Source organism: Dioscorea cayenensis, chromosome 19 (assembly GCF_009730915.1).
Source record: "Dioscorea cayenensis subsp. rotundata cultivar TDr96_F1 chromosome 19, TDr96_F1_v2_PseudoChromosome.rev07_lg8_w22 25.fasta, whole genome shotgun sequence".
Lineage (NCBI taxonomy): Eukaryota > Viridiplantae > Streptophyta > Magnoliopsida > Dioscoreales > Dioscoreaceae > Dioscorea > Dioscorea cayenensis.
This window is the reverse complement of record NC_052489.1, coordinates 4949381-4968432: the sequence shown is the minus strand read 5'-3', so window position 1 is coordinate 4968432 and position 19052 is coordinate 4949381. Positions and strand designations below refer to the sequence as shown.

General features: G+C 37.0%; 3 protein-coding genes across 4 annotated transcripts; 2 read left to right on the top strand and 1 right to left on the bottom strand.

The window, feature by feature from the left end:
• Positions 1–7320: 7320 nt before the first annotated feature.
• On the top strand, positions 7321–12718 carry LOC120249930. 2 transcript variants are annotated; one of them, XM_039258641.1, is made up of 3 exons: positions 7321–7451; positions 11085–11238; positions 12427–12718. In XM_039258641.1, the coding sequence occupies exons 2-3, from the start codon at positions 11087–11089 to the stop codon at positions 12524–12526; spliced, it is 252 nt and encodes an 83-aa protein (XP_039114575.1). In that variant the 5' UTR covers positions 7321–7451; positions 11085–11086; the 3' UTR covers positions 12527–12718. The 2 variants fall into 2 exon arrangements, with proteins under 2 accessions (XP_039114575.1, XP_039114574.1); XM_039258640.1 differs by lacking the exons at positions 11085–11238; positions 12427–12718 and adding an exon at positions 9039–10080.
• A 680-nt stretch (positions 12719–13398) lies between these two features.
• LOC120283282 (protein TIC 20-I, chloroplastic-like) lies at positions 13399–16787 on the bottom strand. Its single transcript, XM_039289922.1, has 3 exons — positions 16698–16787; positions 15068–15240; positions 13399–14247 (listed from the first exon to the last, which is right to left on the bottom strand). The coding sequence occupies exons 2-3, from the start codon at positions 15228–15230 to the stop codon at positions 13598–13600; spliced, it is 813 nt and encodes a 270-aa protein (XP_039145856.1). The 5' UTR covers positions 15231–15240; positions 16698–16787; the 3' UTR covers positions 13399–13597.
• Positions 16788–17170: 383 nt separating this feature from the next.
• Positions 17171–18897, top strand: LOC120250103 (vacuolar protein sorting-associated protein 28 homolog 1-like). The gene is made up of 2 exons (XM_039258880.1): positions 17171–17690; positions 18418–18897. Exons 1-2 carry the CDS (start codon positions 17262–17264, stop codon positions 18634–18636), a joined length of 648 nt encoding a protein of 215 aa, XP_039114814.1. The 5' UTR covers positions 17171–17261; the 3' UTR covers positions 18637–18897.
• The last annotated feature ends 155 nt before the right edge of the window (positions 18898–19052 follow it).

Genomic DNA, 19052 nt, shown 5'->3' with positions numbered 1-19052 from the left:
CACGACAACGACAGTCCCCCTTATTGTGGCAGCCCCCCATTCCAAGACGGCCACATTCGAAGAGACTTGCGAAAAAGAGGAGAACAATCGCTTCCTGCTCTCCACGCCCGGCTAACGATGAAACAATAGCAACACCATCGGCGGCTGATGTTGTTACTGAATCTGTCACCGTTGATGACATGGCCATGACGGTGGAGGACATCGTAGATAATGTGGCCGTTGCCGCGGTTGAGAAGATCGTTAACTCTCTTGTTAACGAAATCCCCGACCTGGTGGAACCAGCTGCCGAGAGTGAGGCATCAAAGATGGACACAATCCCTGAAGAACAAGAACAAGCTAAGGGTTTGTCTCCCGATTATGCTGTTGCCGTGGCCACGGTTGAGAAGATCGTTGAATCTGTTGCCGTGGCCATAGACGTGGCCGACAGTACCACATCGAAGCAGGACACAATCCCACAACAACAAGAACCATGTAAGGATGTGTCTGCGATTGATGTTGTCGCCGTCGTCCCCGCATCGAAGCCAGACGCAATCCCACAACAAGAACAACCACGTAAGGATGTGTCTGCGGTTGATGCTGTCATCGTCGTTCCCTCATCGAAGGAAGATGCTGCTGGTGCTAAACACCGTGAAGGCTCAACGACAGTGCCCCATGAAGACCCCGACCAAGCAACGAGAGAGATGATCAAGGCCAATCAACAATCGGACGAGACGGCTAGGAAAGCTTTTATTCCGAAGAAGAAAAAATGGGTTGGCCAGTCGCGTCTTAACAAATACGAGCAGGAGTTGATAAGGATCTTCCTCAACTGCTCTATGGACAGGTAAGTTTAAAGTTTTTATGATAGTGTTTTAAGTTTTTATGATAGTGTTTAAATGTTTATATATTATCATTTAATATATGTATTTAACGTTTAAATATTTATAATATCATTTGAAAATTGTCTATATCATTTAAATATTTACAATATGGGGTAATTATATCTGTTATCGTTTAACCTCAGCACTGTCGTGTGGAAGAATGACGCTGTCAGCACCACACGGGACAAACTATATACTATGCTTGAGGGGAAGGAGATGGTCACAGATGATGTGATGGATGCTTTCGTATGCATAATACAAAAGTCGCTGAGCAAAGTGCCATATCCTTACAAGAAGCGCGCCTCCATCACACGACCGCTGGCGCTGTTTATGTCAAAGCAGGATGACGCATATGAAACAACTATGGCTATGATCGGGGATGATATGCGCAACCTGCATGAAGTTCAAATTGTCATCCTCCCGATAATCATGAATGGCCACTTCCATGTCGTCCTTGACAATGATAAACAAGAATACATGCATTATTCTTCATGCGCGGGGTACGATAAAGACGCGTTGGACATGGTAAGTTCTTTAATTATGTCCGATTAATAGTATTTGGTATTTAATCGATATTCTAATCTCAACTTGCATATGTCGACAGCAGAATCTATTCGATAATTATGTCAATATGGAGTTCGGCGAGTCGGCGATGACAAAGTACCCACTCGTGCACGACATGGAAACCCCACGCCAAAAAACAAGGAAGCGTCGATTGCGCCGTCTACGTCATGCGGTTTATCGAGCAATTACTTTAGGGTGAGAAGCTACGGCTACCGCAGACAGACGTTCCTTACCTTAGATTAAAGTATGTTTCCCGCATACTTAAGGAGGGGAGGGCAGCCGGCGTCCATGAGAAAGGGGGGTCGTCACAAGCGGGTTAAATTTTGTTGTCGAAAAACATTACTTGTATATGTCAATGTAAATTTTGTTTTCGAATGTAAACCAGGACAAATTTAATTCATTGTTTTTGTTTTCGAAGAACATGACTTGTATATCTCAATGTAAATTTTGTTTGTTTTCAATTGTAAAGCAGGTTAAATTCCATTCAGTTTCATTTCATTGTTTAATTTACGTTCTCATTGTTTACATTTCAGTTTCATTGTTTAAATATACCATATATCGTTTAAATATCAGTTTGAAATATATAAAATTACAGTTTCTCCGTTTAACATAACACTGTCTCTGTTTAAATAAATGCGTTCACCGTAAAGAATAAGAGTTTAAATATGGAAAGTTGCCAATCAATTCAGATTGTTTCTCTTTAGAAGTCGGCTTATTTACAATGCCTAGTCGGCGACAGTTTCATTACAAGATCTACGATTGTGACCGGATCCATGGCAGTGGTTGCAATGTAACTCGCGGACATCAAACACTTGTGACTCGATCCTCTTTCGTCTAGGACGCCCAGGCTGCCTTCTCATCACAGGCGGTGGCAAACGAAGCTCACGATTTCCGTCTGAAGGCTTGTCATCGTCGAGTATGGGGAATATAGCTTCCTTATCGCCCGGGTTTGTAATTGTCGACGGTGAAGTAGCAGCTAATAAATCGATGAGCGTTGGTGTCCATGCGTATTAGTGCGGTATGGCGTGTTTGCAGGGAAACCATAAACTTGCCACCTTCGACATGAACAAGTTCGATGGCAAGATCTCTGAGTTCTTTGCCTTTGGTCGATCGCCGTAGCGATCGTACACACAATGACCAACACAAAGATTTCGGCTATCCTCGACAATTATCTCTACCTTCGAATGTATGTCTGGGCATAAGTAGGTCTCCCATTTGTTCGCTTGCTCACGACGGTTACATAACTTGCGCATCAACTTGAACCTGGCAAATAAGGTTAAACAAAGACAGTGATAGTTAAATAATTGGTAAACGTGTTTAAACAGTAAGATAAATATTTAAATGATTGAATTAATATTTAAAGACATACAATTTTAATTAAACAAGTATTGATATTTTTAAAGGGTAACACTAAATGTTAAGTGTAAATCAACATTCACAGACCTTATGAAGTCGACCATTTTCGTCACCGGTAAATTACGAGCTTCTTTGATCCAAGCATTGAACGACTCCGCGACATTTGAATACATCTCACCCCAACGATCACCTCTGAATAGATAATTCGACCAATGTGCCATATCCGATTTATTAATCAACCAGTGATGGGCTTCGGGTGATGTGGCCTGCAGTTCATTCACGGTATCATCGAATTCCTTAGCCGTGGATGCCCACGCAATGCGAAAGTATATAGACCAGCACTCCTCCCTCAATGCCTTCCCAAGTCTGACATTGGCTTTCATGAAATTGGCCTACAAATGTTGAAGACAGTATGCATATGGCGAAGAAGGGAAGACTCTCGCAATTGCGTTCACAAGGCCCTTGGACCTGTCCGACACGAACATAATTATCTCATTATAATCTCCTTCCTCGTATAAAGCATCGCTTAACTTGGATATGAACCAAGTCCAATTGGCGTCGGTCTCGTTGTCGACTATACCGAAGGCGACGTGGAAAAAACCATTGTTTCCATCTTTCCCTGTGGCGCCCAGTAGATTACCCCGATACTTTCCAAGGAGGTGGGTACCATCGAGAAACAGCAGCGGCCTGCAAGCCCCTCTTGAATCCCACAATACATGCGCTGAAAGAAAAGAATGCACGTTTAAAACGATCACCGTCTCTTTTCACGATCGCAACGCTGTCGGGGTTTGTCTCAGCCACCTTATCCACATACCAAAGCAACAAGTCGTAGCTGGAGATGTCACTGCCGTCGAGGACCACCCGTGCATGCTCTTTTCCCAACCAAGCCTGCTTGTATGGTATGTAGACACCATGTTCCCGCAACATGTCCTTCTGAATATCGATGGCCTTGTACAAGGGCCGGTCCTTGAGCTTCTGAATCACTCGTGCGCTTACCCATTTTTTGGACGCTTTCGGATGTGACACCAAACCTATTCCACCACCGCAAGTGTGTGAAGGGTTGATTGTCTTGATTTTGAAAGTATTTTTATTATACTATTTTGATGCATGAAGGCGCCAATGACAACCATTGACAGCACATTCCACAGTCACCCGATGTTTTTCGTTCTTTATGAATTTGAAGTCAAAATTCCGCTTTATTGCAAAATTTCGAAGTACGTCCCTTAAATGTTCAACATCGTCAAAACGTTGTCCGATATCCAACGACAGCACTTCAGAATGATCTGACGAGGAAGGAAGACATCCCACACCGTCAGGGTCACCATGGGGTTGAACGGGAGCGCTCGCAGAATCTGAATTCCTGCCAACACTTCATTTAAATGAAAAGGTCAATATTTTAAACAGAGACTATACTGTGTAAGCGATAAAGTAAATATTTAAACGTTAAATTAAATAGTTAAATAGTGACCAATTAACTTAAACGAATAGTACAAGAATTTAACCAGTAACTGATATACTTAAACAATAATGAACCTATACAACTGCATAAAATAAAAGAGAAGGAACTTACAACGAGAAAAACTCGTTCTCATTAGGATTCGACAATGGCACATTGTCTGTCTCAACAACAAGATCAACTACAGCGCATTTGAAGATGGAGTGCACGTGACACATCCGCTGGAAGTCAACTTCGTTTTCTATTGGGCAAGCCGTTTTATATCCATCGGGTGTGATAAACTTCACCCTGACAAGGGAAACTTCGAGACCCCATCGCTCACATATCTCAGCTAACACCAACTCCCAAGAAGTCTGAGCCGTGAACATTAGCACTCTTCCATCCCCGTTGTATCTAGCAATACCACAAAAACTCTCCATAATATATCTGTCGAAAACCAAATCGTACAAACCAAATGAAAAGAAGAACAAAAAGAAGAAGAAGAAGAAGAAGAAGAAGAAGATGTAAAGAACAAACATCAATCAGAAAGGCGACAAAAAGTGCACAGTTGTATGTATAGAGGTTAGACTAGATGTGATGTGATTGGCCGGTATTTTTTCCTCCATCCCAAGGGCAAAAAAGGAAATATATGTCACTATCGCGAGGAAGACATATTGTCATCGCTCGAATGAAAGTTCTCACCTCAACATGAGTCTCTGTTTAAACGTCAAGCTTTTTATGTTTAAACCGATACATATAGTGTTTAAAATAACGGTTAACTGTTTAAACAAATTCTATATCATTTAAATAATATGTAAACCGTTTAACTGTTTTAAAATATATGTTATTGTTTAAATTGAATGCTTTCACTGACATCGCGTTGAAGATGGGTACCTCCTGGGTCACTGTTTAAACATCTTTATGTATTTGCTTAAACACCGTTGTAATTGTTTAAAGAGTAAATCGATTATTGTTTAACTTTTTGTATTGTTTACAATGTTGTTTTTTGTTTCTCAAATCGTTTTTACTATGTCTCTGTTTAAATTTCACAAGTTATCACAAGTTGACACTCAAATAAGTTTGTTTGTTTAAAAAATTTAAACGTTTACAATGGAGAATCTGATTAAATATCAGAAGTTCACACTCAAATAAGCTTGTTTCATTTAAAATAAAATATTTACAACATTTACAACGTCTTCTCGGACCTTGGACACTCGCGAGTCGACCCTCGTTCATCAATTAAGATTTCGATTTGACTCACCAAGTGTCTGTACATTCGAATGCTCACGGCGGTTGCATAACATGCGCATAAACTTGAACCTGCACAACGTAGAACGCAACACATCAAAAAAGGTTAAGCAAACACATTCATGAAAACGTCTATTAATCAAGAAAGTAATATTTGTACACTGACGTAAGGTTCTTAAATGGTAAGAATAATTCTCAAGTGATAAATATCAACTCCGTCTTAAAAGATGTTTCATGATCTTCCTCCCCTAGAGAATCCTCCGCAATCACGCAATAAGTGAAAACTTTCTTTTCTTACCCAAGTCGAAATGCCCGCTAAATTGCTTACCCGTCATCCATCGTTGGAGAACCCTCTGCATTCAGGCAATTATGCGGGAATTTCGACTTGGGCAAAAAAAGATAGTTTAACTTGTTGCGTGATTACGGCTGATTGATTCTCAAGATGATGATGATCATGAGACATCCTTTAAGATAGAGTTGATATTTGAATTTTCGTCTGACTCCAACGAATATCATACACAAGAAGCAGATGAGGAGGATGAGGATAAGGATGACGAGGAGTGGTTGTCCGTGGGAAGGGTTCCTCCTTGTCATTTATGGTGTGAAGTCCACAAGCAGGTTGACGCTTCATATCCGAGAAATAAGTAAAACGCACAGTGGACCGAGATTGACTGATCACAATGAACGGGTGTTCGAATATTTATGTTACCGTATATAAGAATTAAAGCCGTCATTAATTCTTATGCACAGGATACCATAACCTTGCCACCTGCCACCTGCCAACACTTCAGTTCAAACGAAAAAGATCAATATTTTACGCAGAGACTTTGAGAATTTACACGTTAATATGACAAGTTAAACAGATAAAGATAAATTTAAACGGAGATGACAATTATTAAACAAATTTATAATATACTTAAACAGATAATAGCAAAGAGTTAAATAGTATTTAAAATATACAACTAGATAACCATAAACGAGAAGAACTACCATAAACGAGAAGAACTTTACAACGAAATGAGCTCGTTTTCAATAGGATTCGACAATGGCACATCGTCTGTCTCGACAACAAGATCGACTACAGTTCATTTGAAGATGAAGTACACTTGACCAATCCGATGAAAATCAACTTCATTTTTTATTGGAGAAACTGATTTATATATTTCGGGTATGATAAACTTCACCCATACTCGTTTCCTGAAACAGATTTACATCTATCATTACCACAAAAACCCTCCATAATAAACACCCGCAGAATGGTGAAAATGATAGCAACGAAGAGATTCTCACCGTATTACGAAACCGGTAGAACTGAAGTCGAACAAACCAAATGAGGAAACCAAGCATGAAGCCCTTGAAAAGGTTGGACATGATGTGATTTGGATCTTTTTTACCCACCATTTTCAAGGGCAAAAATGGGATTTCACAATATTACCCCATTTGAAGTGAACGGTAGGGGGTAAAAGGAAAGTTAAACACTAACGGAAGGACTTTCCGGGGTGTGTAAAAGTAGGAGGGGGTTTTTGGAAAGTTTTAAAAATTACAAGGGATGAACAGTAATTTTCCCTGTATTTAATAATTTTATGAGTTCTAAATTTAAAAAATAAAAAAAATAAAAATTACATAATTTTGTCTCAATTTACCATTAGAATATGTATCATCATTCATTTTTTCACTCATAAAAATTGTCTTATTGAGCTAGCATTATATGTGCCTATGATTTACACCACAAATGAAAAATTATTTATAAATTGGTTTTTTTATTAATAATATTTTTTCCTATTTTTTTGGTACATTTAATTTTATATAAAAAAAAAAAAAGTAGAGGCAAAAATATGTAAATCATGAATTTTGGGGGGCTTTAATGAAAAAAAAGAGTCTTGAAACCCTAAACCCTTTTTCACTTCGCAGTCGCCGAAAAAGCCCTCCTCGCTGTTCTTCTCCTCAATCGCTCATTCTTGCGATCTTTCCTTGAATCATCGCCATATTCGGTGAGCTTCGATCGTATCTTTGTTTTTCCAGCTATTGTGTTCGGAATCGCAAAAAAAATTTGGATTTTGATTCGGTATCAAATTTTTCCCCATGTTTGTTGGTCCCACTCGAAGGAATGGGAGGAATTCGGGTGTTATTGACCGAAATTTGATCAGTTAATTGAGAGGATGATTTGTAGATTTATTGTTTGTAGATCAGGCCATGATTTCATCATTGGATTGAAGAAGACTTGTTGATTTTAATGCAAAGCGCTTAACTTGGTTTAAGATCGATTTTTTTTTAAAAAAAAAAATTTCTGGTGCTGGATGATGTTCATCCTTTTGTTGATTCTGTTCAAGATGGAGTTAATGGGGATCAATCTGGAAAGAGTTCTTTAGTAGATGGGTTCATTTTGTTAATTGAAAATTTCTGGGTTTTTTTCCTGCAAATAATGTTGCTTAGTTTCAGTGCAATTGGGATCTTGATGACTATATTGCCCCAAAATTTTTTTCGTGAAGCATGGCGTGTTGCTTGGATATTCAAAAAAATGAGGTTTTGGTTTGTGGGTTGAGAATTAGGGGTTTAAGTAAGATGAAAAAGTTTATATAATTCATATAGTGTTTGAGAAGATTGTATTGTTGATCATCTTTGGGTTATTCAACTATTGGTGCTAAGTTTGGGTAGTTATTGTTGAGTGATGAAGACAGGAAATTGGCCTCCTATCCGAAGTATGTTGACATATTATTTTATTTTCGAATAACAGCATAATTACGTCTTACATGTTAGGTTTGCGGTTTAATCACTTATGAGTTGCTTGTTTGATCTAATTTGCCTTATTTTGGTTCATGCTTCATGGATTATAACATGGAAAAAAAATGTATTTTGAAAAATTAGTATGCATGCATGAAAAGAAGATGTTGATGCTTATTTTGAAATGGTATGTTTTCCTACAGAAAATAATGTGCCATCTAGTATTTGGCCACCTTTATGCCAAGAGGAGAAATGGTTGTATGAAAGTATTGTATGTTGTACATGTGTGATTCAATCAGTTGAGTAGTTGGACTACTTGCTGAGTTATCGAGCTTATAGAGTTATACCTCTATTCTAATTTGCACCTATGAGGAATTTTCTATGATAAAAGAATGGTAGAGTTTTTAGAGTTGATCTCAGTTATGATTCAATTAATTTATTTTGTTTGAAGGAGATATTGTCTCATACTCTATTTGAACGGGATGTAGGATTTATGAATGATTGATTATTTTCTAGTTGAAGGTTTGAATTTGATGAGATGGCAGATACAAAGATGATTACATATTATTGTTAAAGATTTATTGCTCTGCTGTTGGAATTTGGAAGCCAGTAAATTTTATTGGTTGTTAGAAAATCATCCAACAACTTATGTGGCAAGCATTCAGTTGTTGCGGTATGTGTTATCTAACTATGAGTTCAAGGTGCAACAATTTAGTGCTCTAGAACCTAAATGTATTTTTTTGAGGTTTAGACAATGGGCAGCTGGAACTTTTTCATATGTAAGAAGTTATTAGCTGTAAAGTTTTATAGGATTTAAGAAATTTTGTAACATTTGGTCTGCATATTAATGACTGCAGATTATGGGATCAATACGTGAGAGGAGAGTTATGGATAATGCTATCGATGATTCTGGCAGGGGGCAGAGGAATCGGCGGATTAACCAAACTCGACATGAAGGAGCTGCTAATGACATTCCTGAATATGCCCCAGAAACAGAAGGTGATCAAAATGCCCAGCCTAGTCAAGGAAACCAAACTGGGGTGCTCCAATTAGTGGAAGCATTCACTCGAGTGCTGACAGATATAACGAAGAAGGGAAAACTGCATAATGGTATTTTGGAATTTAAGAAGTTAGACCCACCAGCTTTTAAAGGGTCTGCCGATCCACTGGATGCTGATGAGTGGCTAGAGGAAATAGAGAAAATATTTAGTGTTACAAATTTTGATAATGATCAAAAGGTATTATATGCCACCTTTATGCTGCAAGGGGCTGCATATGATTGGTGGAAGATGGAGAAGCATACGCATGAGCTCAATCCTGAACCATATACTTGGGAGAAGTTCAAGACAACATTTTATAATAGGTACTTCCCTAGATATCTTCGCCGCCAGAAAGAGAAGGAATTCATTAATCTCCAACAGGAAGAAATGTCAGTGTATGAATATGAAAACGAGTTTTACAGACTTGTCAAGTATTCCCTTGAAATTTTTTCCACTGAGGAGACACGAGTCCAATGGTTTCAACAGGGGCTTAAACCTGAAATCCAACTAGGATTGGCACCTTTTGAGTTTGAAACTGTTTCTGAAGTGGCAAGCAAAGCCAAGCTAGTGGAATGGAGACTTAATGAAGTTCAGAAGGAAACTGAACGCCACCAAAAGAAGAGATTCAGGTCAACTAACTTACAAGTTGGTGAGGATGGACCACCTAAGAAATTGGATACTCAAGGCAGAGATGGCAAATCCACACTGGATGATGGTGGTCAATGTTGTAGATGTGGTGGTTTTCATGATGAAACTAATTGTCACTTGAATTCTAGAGCATGTTTTGGATGTGGTCAGAAGGGCCATTTAGTTGCAGATTGTCCACACAAGAGCTAGAAATCTATAAGCCAACTGATTTGTAGGTGCCATTACCAGCCATCTTATGTGTGCATTATTTTGTAGGGATGTTTTCAGATCATGGGAATGTTTATTATCTAGTATGATGTTTTGGATAAATTGAAGTTTTGTAGGGACATTGCATTGGTCATGCCTTGTGTTCCCATGCTCAGGTTGTGGTTTTTAATGCTTGTGATCCAGTGAAAGTTTATATATTCCATCGTTATTTGACTATTTTTGGAAGAACACATCATTTGCATATATATTCTGAAGAAATGCAAAGTTTAGCTGCGAGCACAAGTGGCATGTTTTGATTAAACATCAGTTTTGTGTTATGTATTCTCTAAATATACCATATATGAGTTTCATATAAATGCCATGTGCATTGTGAAGCTATTTCTCTTCCCTCTTGTCCGCAAGTTTATACTGAAACTGAATCAGAAAGCTTTAAGACCAAATGTTAGTTGCCATCGTAGGTTGTTTAGAACTGTATGCCATTTCAATTTTATTTATTGTTCAAAAGTTGGCTGATGCCAATTGGATTTCATGAAGCAAGTAAAGAAGTGATCAAATTTTGGAAACTTAATCTGGATGACTTTATTGAGATTATAGTTTCCTCGTAATGATTCTTGTGATTTTTATTGTTCCAGTCTACATGAGAAAATTGTTCTGTTTTGTCCGACGAAAATGAATGTAGTAGTGACAGTTGATTTAATTTTCAGAAAATGGCAAAGGTTGATGGGACCTTATCAAGTATCAGGTCAATGAGAACTGCATTAGTTTCTTACAGTTATTAAGAGGCTACACAGATATTAATTCCTTAATGTTAACTGAATGTTAAAAAGGATCTTTGGAATTGAGGAATTAGTTTATGAGTTTTATATCTTTTTTCATCGTCATTGGCTTGATTTTGAATTTGATCAAATAATGCAAACCACATAGTTTAAGACTGAAGTAACTTTAAATTTCACAATGTTCCGTGTCTTGTTGAACTGATGCAATTTTCATTTTCTTATCTTTGATTAGCCATGAAGGTCAGGTCATCTGTGAAGAAATTATGTGAATTTTGTAAGACAATCAAACGTCGTGGAAGGGTTTATGTTATATGTACTGCCAATCCCAAGCATAAGCAACGACAGGGCATTTCTACATTTGCTTACGAGGGACCACTGCCTTCTGTGTATGTATTGCATAATAAAGTGTTCTTTCCTTGATTTACATGCTTCATATTTGCTCCTCATCTGGATTTTCTAACTTCTCTTGCTTTATAACTTGCTAAAAGATAATTTAAGCACTGATTGGTTATGTGATATGAAAGCTAAAAATATGCTTGAAGTGTCTTTAAAAAATGTGTACTTGCAAATTCTTTTTAGAGGCTATTGTGGCTATATTTCTATATTTTTATAGGTTATTGTAATCTTGCAATTAGCCATGGGTAAAACAGGTGGATGTGATTTTTATAACGGAATTATTAATCAGGAATATTTACCTTTACAAGATCTTTTCTTTGAATATATATGGGATCATTAGAGTTCAGGTGTCTCCAAGTTCTTTCTTTATCCTAGGTTTTTGAGTTTTATCAGATTGCCTTCAGGCATTGTCACTGCCATATTTGTATATTCTAGCCACAGGGCTTTTGGTTTAACATTCCATTTGTAAACCATGAATATCCCTAGTGTTTGAGAAGGGTCAATTGCATCAAGCTGTCATTTGTTACCATTATAGGCAAAAAATTCTTGCTTGTATGACCATGCAAATGTGGTAAAAAATTGCATTTATTTGCTATTTGATACACTTAGCCTTTGTGTCACATCCTTCTTGATCTTATTGTCCATGCTGATAATGACATTGGGTACCCAGGAGAATTCTTGTTGTATCTTGTCCATCAGCATTAACCCAGACTGTTAGTGTGTTTCTATGTTTACTTAACTGCCTATATCTTCTACATTAACTCTCAAGTATCTTTCCCTGAACGGGTCTGCTAATCTCATTTATTAGTAATTCAAAAGAAAAAGCATCAAACCTTGTATTTCAAAGTAATTAGGAATTGCGCATTAAAAGGTTTACTTGGCTATTTCCTGACCTCATGCAATTATCAACCAGTGATTGTTTTTAATTATTTCCATTGTAATTAATTTGCTGGACAGTAGTCCTAATTCACTTTGTCTCAATTCTTACTATCACACTTTCAGTTCAACCTTTGTTCTTCTCTGTTTGGCATGATTTAAGCAAACATTTGATGAATGTCTGATTCAGAGTACTATCACTATAAATATCCATTTGTGACTATTATCTAAGTTGTATTTTCATATTATTTTTCATATTCAATTTTCATAGTGATTATTAATTATCATCATATTTGTGGCAGGTCCTCTGAAGTTGCTGCTGCTGCTGCACAAGAGCCACCACCTCCCAAGTATAGCTGGCCTATAGGATTGGCATCTCTTATAAATAAAAATGTTAAATAGAAGATACTGATATATATATATATATAGATCTTCTCTATGTCTTTTAAACCATTCCTTGTTTGCATATGATGTTTGATCCTAAACCTTGGATATCTGGCTTTGCTAATTTGTAATCGTTTGTGTTTAATGTTATTCAGTTTGTCTCAATCTGAAGATGATCCTATGCTATGAATAAACAGGGTTTTTTGGTTCTTTTGTTCTTCTTTTATAACCAAAAATTGCTGAAGCTGTGGTAACAAGTGATTTGTGTGTTTGATTTAAGGCTTCTTTATTTTATTTATTTATTTTTTGTATAAAATGTAAATTTGTCTCTATGATTCAGGAACTGATGTCTCAGGGAATTAAAGAAGTGAAGATATTGGTTTATCAATTGTTGTTATTGAATATATATATATATATATATTTATTTTGCTTCTCTTTTTCAACCTATTATCATTATCTGTTTTGGCAAAGAAAGAGAAAATATAACTTTGATCTGGTGGACTCGGTTTACGGAACCAAGAAGTGGTTTATTTTTAATTATAGGTTTATAAATTTTATTATTTTTTATTATATAATATAAAGATATATTAGTAATTACATTAAAAGATTTTTGTCTTTTGTTTTAGAATTTATTAAATTAAAACAATTCAATAGGTGAAGTCAATAATAACTATCAGCACTGTGCTTTGTAAGATCATCTCTAGAGAAAACAGACAATAAAATTCATAATTTTATTTATTTATTTAAAAAAAAAATCTGGGAATTCAATTTAAAGTCATCTCATTTATTTATTTCTTTTAATCCATTCTCAATTCAAAGTCAAATTTTCTTCCTTCAACCGGACACAACAAACAAATGTGTGTTTCCTTTCCATTCCTAAATCAATCAAATACAGAATAAACACAGCACAATTAAACCTCAACATAAATAACATCAAATCTTAAGATAACAAAACAGTGATAATCTCTTGATGGTTTGTTCAATAAGAGCAAGAAATTCCAAAAAGAAAAAAGAAAGAAAATCCACATTACCCAAATTCTGAAACAACAGGCAAAGTTGCAACAAAAATGGACATAGAATCTCTGTTCCTTAATCATAAGGAATCTGAATGTATGCTGCATCACAAACAAAGGGAATATCGGCATACATGCCGCCGAGAGCACACCGCATGCATTCAAGCACTGTAAAGAGGTAAGCGAATGCGACCGCCGTCCAAAAGTGCATCCCAAGCTTGCCCCAGTACACGGCAAGCGGCATCCACCTGCTCACAGTTCCGATAACCTGCAAGGCTATCTCAAGTAGCATTCCCATAACAACATGAAACCGAAAGAAATGAGGCCATTCCTTCTTTCTCACAACCCCAAGGTATGCAACAAAGAAGTAAGCCATTAAGAACCAACTTGGTAACCGACCGAGAAACTCAAGGAACGGGTAAGTCAAGAACTCAAAGTCTTCCAAGAAGGGATGGAGGTGGTAGGCAGTTTCGGCATACATCCAAGTCTCGTGGAGTGGCATAAGATATGGAATGCAAGCGAGGGTTCTCCACCACCACCTCGGCTTCTTGGTCATCGGAGGGTAGCGGAAGCTGTATGGTACATCCTTGGATGCTCTGGTGATCACGGGGCCTCGAGGGCTAGAAATTTCGCGACCCGGCATCATGTTGATTGTGTTTGTAAGCCTTCCATGTTCTCCGGTCAGCAGGAACGAAGATGCGCTTGAGAGATGGGGCATGCTAAATACTGTGATTTGGGCATCATACAAGAGAACCATCACAATCATAGATTTATAGGTAGCATTTATAGGAAGTAAAAGCTTGTTATAATTGTCCATTAGTAAATCCAAACGAGTATTCACAGCTAAAAGTAGGATAGTTGGAATTAGAAAAAAGATATTGTGTACTCATCTTATGCATAAGTTAACAAATACATTGATATTCAAAATACAAACAATATAATAATTAACATAACTAGAGTAGTAAGAAGCAAATTTCTTACTAAACAGTAGAAAATTGACTCCTAAATTAATAATTGAAGTATTGAAATGATCACAATGTTGAAACAAAAATTAAGGACCCCATTTTAATGAATCACTCAGATATCTCTCTGTTGCATGCTAGTTGAATACACTCCATTAGAAACATTATTTTCATGATTTGCACCTGTTAAAAGTACATGGTTCCATTGTTTGCTCTGATATAATACAAGAGATATTTCTAATGAAAAAGGAAAGAAACAAGTTTGTTTTAACAAGACCACACAAAATACACTCTGCAAAACCCTACTAAACTTTTAAATTATTTTTGTATGAAAATCATGAAGAGTTGAATTTTATGACCTCAACTGTGCATTTCTGCCATTCCCAACAACACAAACTGATTATCTCAAAATTTTATAATGGCATAACGGTGAATGACGTATTAGATGTGAAAAAAAAACACTTCATGTGCTTATTTAGTCACAATAACTTTTGTGTGTCTTGACAGGTTTGTTAGAATCATAATGTAGTTTGTGGAAAAACATGAAGTAACATGCAAAGCTGAAGCTAGCAAGGTGGAACTACCTCTTGAGGAAAATAATCCATTGATAGGATATGATCTAGAGAAGCTATTAGTTTCTCGGGATGCCAAAGGTGAATACTTAAGCCCAGAGTGGTTTCTGCTCTTGCAAGGCCCAGATTTGGCAGCCATGCTGCCGAAGGTTGTGGTGCATCCATTCAGAATCATATCAGATCCCCTAAAAAGAAACAGAAAATTAATGACTGGAACATAAATTTGCAGGAAAATTATGTGGAGAGAACAAGAAATGAATATGAGAATGATTGAGCTCACAAACGCAAACACTACAGAAGAAAATATGCTGCATGCAGACAACCATTCTGGAATATCAAGTGGTAGTATCAAATGTAGAAGTATGTTTCTGAGAAAATAACATGAATATGGAGCAAATGAAAACAAGAAAAATTCATGAAGCATAAATTGATGGAATGTGATGCGTTGAGTATGATTTTACTTATTAACATGCCAAAATGAATCAACACATTTACTTGTTACCTTTCACTTGGTTTTCCATTGTTATTAAATAAGAATGTAGACACTATACAATACGTCATGCTGCAAAGTTAACCACTTTTGATATCAGAAAAGAACCAATTTCTTTCTTTTCTGAAAATAAAAGTTACTTGCAAACTTGAGAATCAACTTCAGAAGTTTAACCACAATAAAATAAAGCTCACACTCTAAATGATTACAGCCTTTCTACAGTAAGAAACTCATTTTCCTAGCAACATAAAGGACTGCAAGGCTAGCAACATGGAGAACCTTCAGGAATTAAACAATAAGAGGTAATAGTTTAACCACTTTTGCTTGTATTTTCTTTTTTTCCCTCCATGACCACCATGGCCAACAAAACAGATTAAACATGTGCTGTTATTATTCATTTTCTATGTTACAACACTATCCTTAAGTCACAAGCAGGCAATGAGAAGCAGGACTTTGGAAGTTTGACATCACCAAGATCATGAATAAGGTATTTGTTTTCACAACCAACCCACCAAGAAAGATTTAAAAAATAAATGCAATGAGGAAAGCAAAGTTCCTGTCATTTGATAGAGAATGTCTACCAAATGTTCAATGGAAAAATAGTTCCTAAATCACACTAGTGTAACCATTTTTAAAATAAAAGGAAAATAGAGAACAACCAGAAAAACCAGAATCAATGATAGAGAGTGCCAATACAAGCATACTTGTTCCAGCTTTTAGGCATACATAAGTTATGAAAATCTACCATAACAATCATGCTTCAACAAATCACAAAGTCCTTCACAAAGTGGAGCACTTGCTTGCAAGATATGCGAAAAACACATACTCAACTTTCATAGATTGAAAAATACAAACAATCACCACAAGAAAAGGGCAAATTTTTTTCCCTACAAACGCCCTTCAAGTACGCGAGGAATTCATTCAAAATTGATCCAGTGAAAAATAGTAAATTAATTCACCATAAATCTCGCAACCAAACTCACAAAAACAAATACTGCATGCCAGCATGAAAAACATGGCAATCCAAAAAAAGAATAAAAACAGGGATTTTCCACGCCAGCATTTGATCAAATACTGCATTTACGAATCTAAAAGAAAGGATTTTTCGAGTTCAAGCAAGAGAGAAGGAGAGAGTAAGAGTGATGGGAATACCGCCGGAAACCTGACGGTCGCCGTCGCCGGAGAGCGAAGTGGGTGGCGCTGAAGCCTCCTTCTCCTTCCTACTATCTCTGAGAAAAGGTTATCCCAGTTAAAATAGCTTCTTTTTTTTTAAACAAAAAATTATGGTTTTTTTTCACGCAACACCTTCTCTTTCCAACATATTAACATCTAATTCTACAAACTCAAAAATTTGAGTGATGAAAGAGAAAATACTGTTTATTTAAAATAAATAAATATAAATAAATAATATGACCTATATAATTTAAAAATGGAGACAGTTTAGAGGAAGAAGAGAGAAAAAATAGTTTTATTATATAAAGTTATAAAATTAAAATGGTAAACAAAATAATTGGGCTGTGTGTGAAATTAGTTAAAAGTTCAGGGGGTAATACTAAATTAAATTAAAATTTTTATGGGGTTTAACATGTAAAACGGGGTCAACAACACGTTTTTTCTTTGTCTTTTGTTTGTTTTCTCACAGTTCTACGATTTCTAGGGTTGGAACTTCGAAGATCTCCGATCAAAACCCTAACCCTAATCCACGCATCTCGATCGATGGCTGCTCCCATGGAGATCCGGCTTTGGAACGACAAGAGGGAACGGGAGATGTATGACAGCTTCGCAGACCTTTACGCGATCCTCAAGACGATGGAGAAGCTGGAGAAAGCGTACGTTCGGGATCTCGTTGGTTCCGCCGAGTACGAGGCCGAGTGCCTCAAGCTTATCGCCCAGTTCCGCACCCTCACCGCGTCCCTCGCCGGCGCTGTCCCCTCTGTAGATCGCTTTGTGGAAGCCTACCGCATTGACTGCCCAGCCGCCCTTCATCGCCTCGTCACAGCCGGCGTGCCCGCCACCGTGGAACATCGCTTGCAATCCGCATCCGCCTCCGGATCCGCAGCTTCCGCCGCCGTGGTTGCTGAGTGCACCCAGCACTTCATCACCGCCATGGACACCCTCAAGCTCAACATGGTCGCCGTGGATCAGGTATTCCGGCGTGTTTTTGAAACTAAATTTCTTATCTTGGTACTTAAATGACACAATTTTCAATCTCTGATTTAATTTTAAATTTAATTTAAAAGAATTAAACTGCAATTTTGGAGATGAAAAATAATTACATTTGATGCTTCTGTTAAATTATTGGTTACAAGGTTCTTCTGCCAATCAACTGGATACTATGTGAATGAAATGCTTGTTAATTGGAAAAAAGGAATTGGGAAATAGATCTGCAACCAAACTGTTATCTCATAAAAAAAATTTGCTATTTTTTTTGCTAAGATAAATTTGAGGAATTTGTGGTTGTTCCTTTATAAATTTTGGTAGTCTTGGGTCTTCCATAAGTAGCTGTTGATCCTATGTGTGGATATTGAGAACTGGAGTTTATTGCTCAGTAGATTATTTGAGATTAATTCACATTCTTCTTGGATTTTTTTTTGAGTTAATTTTCTATCTTGGAATTAAATTTAGGGCTTAATTTGAATTAGGGATAGTTTGATAATAGCCCTGAGATTGTTTGTGCTGCTATGAGAATGAATTAGTAGTTCTTGTGTTGGTTTTTGGTATAAGCTGGTACTATTTTTAATTAGAATTTGAGGATAATCTATGATCTTGTCGGATGTGTTACTGAGTTAATTTGCTAAATTAGGGTTTAATTGGAAATTAGGGTTAGTTTGAGAATAATCCTGAGATTGTTTGTGCTGCTATGAAAAAATAGGTGCATCCTCTGCTGTCAGACTTGTCGAGCTCCTTGTTGAGGTTGGGAGGCAACCTACTACCTCCCGATTTTGAGGGAAAGGTTAAAGTGAAGGAGTGGATTGCGAGGCTGGCGAAGATGAGAGCTGCAGATGAGCTGACAGAGCAACAGACAAGGCAACTTCTCTTCGACCTCGAGTCTTCATACAATGCCTTCATGGCTGTCCTCAACACCACTTGATTATGAACACAAAACATTTGGTCTCATTCCTCTTCAGTGAGTGACCTTTTTCCCTGGTTTTGGTTGTTCAGTTGTTTCTTTTGTGTAGATATATGAGCTTATTTTTCTTGGTGATGACGCTATACGATGTATGACATTCTTTTGTGTATATTATTTGATCGTGTGGAACATTTTAGTCCAATGTATCAATGGCTATGATTTGACTGCTGTATGGATGATATTTTTGTGGTTTTAGATGTACAAGAAAAGGAACTTAATTTATTTACATTTAGGAATTTATATATCAAATTTGATCTTCTTTTCAAAATAATTTTAGCACATTTCATATTCGAGGAGCATATGCCTCCCAAACCAGGTAAGTTGGCCTGTTCTTATGATTTAGCAAGGAACCCAGGATTGTTTTTAAATAAGCAGGA